Source organism: Alligator sinensis, unplaced genomic scaffold, assembly GCF_000455745.1.
Source record: "Alligator sinensis unplaced genomic scaffold, ASM45574v1 scaffold874_1, whole genome shotgun sequence".
NCBI lineage: Eukaryota > Metazoa > Chordata > Crocodylia > Alligatoridae > Alligator > Alligator sinensis.
In genome coordinates, this window is record NW_005842302.1 from 1,070,057 (window position 1) to 1,074,740 (window position 4,684).

The following is a 4,684-nucleotide window of genomic DNA, read 5'->3' on the forward strand; positions in this document are numbered from 1 at the left end:
CTGGGGATTCTCTGTAAAGAGCTGCTTGTTGGTGTGCTGTGGGTGCTATGCAGATAGGAGCAAGGAATGGAATGGCTTAGTTCATACATACTCTCAAGGGTGATAGTGATAGAGAAGTAGGGCTGGAAGGGACCTTTAGATGTCATCTAGTTCATCCCCTACCTGAGGCAGGATCATCCCTATCTAAACCATTCCATACAACCATAATCTAAATCAGAGGTGTGCAGTTTTTGGTCTGGAGTGCTATGCAAGGAGTTCTGATGAGGTGCTGCAGGCCTCGGGGTGTGGATGGCAGTTGATCTTATCTGGGCCTGTCTGTCCCACAGCCATTGTTGGGGGCACTGGATGGAGCAGGTGGGCAGGATCTCTAATTAGACTGGCTCGGGACCCCCTGTGGGCAGGATGTGCTTGGCTGGGCAGATGGGATGGGGCCGTGGGCAGGAAGGGATTGGCATTCAGGAGCAGGATGGGTGGGCAGGGGCTGGACCAGAGCCACAATCTACTCCCTGCACGTCCCTGGGATGGGTGCCAATTCTGTGGGCAGGGGTGTGTGGGCAGTGGATTACTGCTGTGCTCGGGACCCCATCCCTGAACTGTCAACCCCGCCATGATCCTGGCCCCCACTCGCCCATCCTGCTCCCGGACACCCCTCCCTGCCCACCTGCAGCCCCATCCCATCCACCCGGCTGAGTGACCCAGGACCCCCTGCAGACAGGGCGTGGTTTCCATGGAGGCATCACCCACCAGTTCCATCTGGCAGTGGGTTGGGGTGATTGAGAAGAAAGGTGTGTTTTCTCTCTTTTATGGCAGCCCTTCAGGTATTTGAAGACTGCTATCATTTCCCTTCTTAAACAACTTTTCCACAAGCTGAACATGCCTAGCTCCTTCAGCCTCTTGTCATGTGACTTGCTTTCCAAGCCCTTGATCATCTTTGTTGTCCACTTCTGGACCCTCTCTAACTTCTCCGTGCTATTTTTAAAATGTGGAGCTCAGAACTGTACGCAGTACTCCCGATGAGGCCTAACCAGTACTGAGCAGCAACTATTACCTCCCATGTCTTGCACCTGATGCTTTTATTGATGCATCCCAAAACCACATTGGCCTTTTATGTACACTGCAGATTAATATTGAGTTTGTGGTCAGCCAAGACTCCCAAGTCCTTTTCTACAGTGTTGTCATCCAGTTAGGTGTCCCCCGTTTTGTATTTGTGTTTTTGATCATTCCTCCTTAGGTGTGGCATCTTGCATTTGTCTGCATTGAAGCTTCATCTGGTTAACTAGTCCAACTTTCCAGTCTTTCAGAATCTTTCTGAATTGTGCTTGCATCCTCCAGCATGTTCACAGTCCTTTCTAATTTTGTGTCTTCCACAAACTTGCTCAAGAAGCTTTCTATGCCAGCATCAAAATCATTAATAATCATGTGGAATAGCACTGGGCTAAAAAAAGAGTCCTGTGGGATTCCACTTGAAATCTCCTGCCATTCTGACATGGACCTATGAATAATTACCCTTTGCTTGTGGCCATTTGAGCCAGTTATCTGTCCACCTTGTAATAGTTTTATCCACCACACATTTCTCCAGTTTGTTTATGAGATGGTCATGTGGGACCTTGTCAAAAGCATTGCTGAAGTCTAAATACATCAGGGTTGGACAAAATATGGCCTGCCAATTGATTGCACCCAGCCTGTGGCTGTCCTTGGAGTGTGCCACGTGTGTTTGAGCCCTGCCTGCTCCCGCCCAGGGCAGCCTGCACCGTGATGCCACCCGCACCTGCCCTGCACCCATTGATGGCCCTAGCCAGTGTACACAGCTTTGCTGCTGCAGTAGTGACCTAGATTCATAGATGTTAGGGTCGGAAGGGACCTCAATAGATCATCGAGTCGGACCCCCTGCATAGGCAGGAAAGAGTACTGGGTTCAGATAACCCCAGCTAAATTGTTTTCTAACCTCCTCTTTAAGCCCCAGGGTAGGGGAGAGCACCACCTCCCTTGGGAGCCCGTTCCAGACCTTGGCCACTCGAACTGTGAAGAAGTTCTTCCTAATGTCCAGTCTAAATCTGCTCTCTGCTAGCTTGTGGCCATTATTTCTTGTAACCCCCAGGGTCGCCTTGGTGAATAAAACCTCACCAATTCCCTTCTGTGCCCCCGTGATGAACTTATAGGCAGCCACAAGGTCGTCTCTCAACCTTCTCTTGCGGAGGCTGAAGAGGTCCAGGTGCCCCAGTCTCTCCTCATAGGGCTTGGCTGTGGGGACACGTGCCAGGCACCATGTGCCCTGCCAGACATAGGGGAAGCTGCAGCCATGTGGCTCCTGCCCCAGTGCATTGGGCTCCAGTTCTAGCTCCTGGCCACCTTCCACCCACAGCTAACCTGCCGGCAGGCTGCTTATCACATTGGCTGCAGCAGCAGTTCTGTATGCACTGGACAGGGTCAGGGCAGTACTGTCGGCCGGTGTGGGTGGGAGCACAGTGTGGGCTACCCCAGGTGCGAGCAGGCAGGGCTTGGTCCCATGCAGACTTGCGGGGGCAGCTGCACCGCAATTCACTGCCTGGGTGAGCTCTGTTGCACATGCCACCTGCACTCCCCTACCTTCCCCCCCCACCCACTGCTGGCTCCCAGGATCTAGCATGTGGGCAACCCCCAACCCCAACACCCATGCATGCAATATACAAGTGTAAGACTTTATTTTGAGCTATATAAAATATAAAGCTATTTTGAGCTCTCTATATATAGAGGCAATTGCCTCTATATACACTACTCAAAAAAAATCTGAATTAAAATAATGCTTTAAATAAAATTAAAATATGTTATAGTTGATGTTTGATTTTTAGTATGTGATATGTTTTTATCTATAATTTGTTCAAATATGTATCTTCTAAAAGATCTGTGGCCCTTGACAGCTCGCCAAAACTCATTAAGTGGCCCACCAGCCAAAATAATTGCCTGCCCCTGAGATGCACTATATCCACAGCATTGCCTTCATCCACCCAAGTAGTTACTTTGTCAAAGGAGGAGATGAAGTTTGTTGGGCACAATTTGTTTTTTCACAAATCCGTGCCAGCTGCTTTTGATCAGCCTTTCCTCCAGATGCTTGTAAATGGCCTTCCTTAGTTATGCTCTAGTAACTTCCCAGGTAGTGAGGTGAGAGTAACCAGTCTGTAGTTCCCCAAGTCCTCCTTCTTGCCTTTTTTTTTAATAAGGGGCACTGTGTTGGCCTTTTTTCCAGTCCTCTGGTATTTGACCTGTCTCCCACAACTTCATGAAAATCATTGCTAAAAGCTCTGAGATCTCCTCTGCCAGTTCTTCCAGGACCCTGGGATGAAGCTCATCCGGCCCCACTGACATGATAATAATAAGAAACAAATATGGTTAGATGAATGGGCTAGTAGCAACTCCTTGAGGAGCTACACAGGACTCAAGAGCACTTTGGGGTTCCTGTGAACTACACATTCTTATCGTGAAGGAAGAGGACTTTATCCTCATTCTTGCATACCTCAGCTACTGAGCATTGAAATGAGCCTCTGCAGAGTCCTCTCAGCCCATAAAATAGTAATTGGGACATGACTATTGTGGGGGGAAATGGCTCTGATATGAAGGGGTGCGAGAGGATGAGGCTGATGGCAACTCCTTCACTTTGAATTAATTTTGGTTCTAAGGTGGCCATTATCTGTGTCCAAAATAGGGTAGGGATGGCAGCAAATATCCTTCTGGCTTCTCTTGCATCTTGGTTACCCCTGGGAGTAAAGTGGGGAATAACTATGCTGGGGGAAAACGTATGCAGCTACTTCGATAGAGCTGTGTAAGCAGTTTCCTTTGCTCTAGACTGCTCTCAGTTTAACAAGAATCAAGTCCCCTCCTCCTGAGGCTACCTTCAGGAGGGATGTGGACAATCTTCTCACTCAGCACTTTCACGTTCTAGGTTTTTGACTTCCTGAAAGCATCGATCATGAAGAGCTGCAAGGACCAGCAGTTAATCCAGGGCTCAAAATTCCTGCAGGATTTGTTTCCTCAGCAGTATAATGTATCTGCCATAATTCTGGAAGTGGTAGAAAATAGGTGAGTGGCTGAAACATTACACAGAGCTCAGAAACTCTGGGGGGAGAGAGACAGCTCTTGGCCCAGCTGGGAACATTGTGGGAGCCAGCCCACTGCTGCTAAGGTGAGTGTAGTGAAAACTGATGTTGATTTCCTTCCCCCCACTCTGCCCTCCCCCAAAAATGTTATTTTTTGGAAGAGCATTTTGGCACAGCTGCCTCCTAAATTTCAGCCTTATCTATTTCAGCAACCTGCAATATAAATCTGACCACTTGCTTCCTTAATGGTAATGATGACTGGTTGTTTATAATAAGGCTTCCTATTGTAGCTTTGCATGATTTCTGGTCAGGGTGAGGGCTAGATCCTCACTTAGCCATGCTCCTTTAAGCACACCACGCTTAGTTCTGTCATCTCCCATCTGTCAGCCAGTTGTCATTCTAGAGTCTCGTACAAAGGCAATAGGAAGCTGCTCAGGACCTGTGACATTCCTTTCTCCTAATTGCTGGCTGGAGGGCACTATGGAGGGCGTCCCATATGGAGACCTGAATGCATGTCTGTCACAAAGCTGCCACCCTGCACTGGATCCCCGAAGGACCATGGAACATTTTGTTAATCTGGATGTTGCAGTCTAAGTTTTTTCCTTTATTAAGTT

The 4,684-nt window shown here is 48.5% G+C and overlaps 1 protein-coding gene across 1 annotated transcript in view; it reads left to right on the forward strand.

Annotated features, from left to right (window-relative positions):
- Positions 1 to 4,684, forward strand: part of FANCI (FA complementation group I) — a 28,923-nt gene that overhangs the window by 5,760 nt on the left and 18,479 nt on the right. The window contains exons 9-10 of the mRNA XM_025209667.1: positions 3,915 to 4,053; positions 4,683 to 4,684. The exon at positions 4,683 to 4,684 is cut by the window's right edge and continues 188 nt beyond it. Of these exons, the coding sequence (XP_025065452.1) occupies positions 3,915 to 4,053; positions 4,683 to 4,684 (141 nt within the window). The remainder of the gene's footprint in view (positions 1 to 3,914; positions 4,054 to 4,682) is intronic.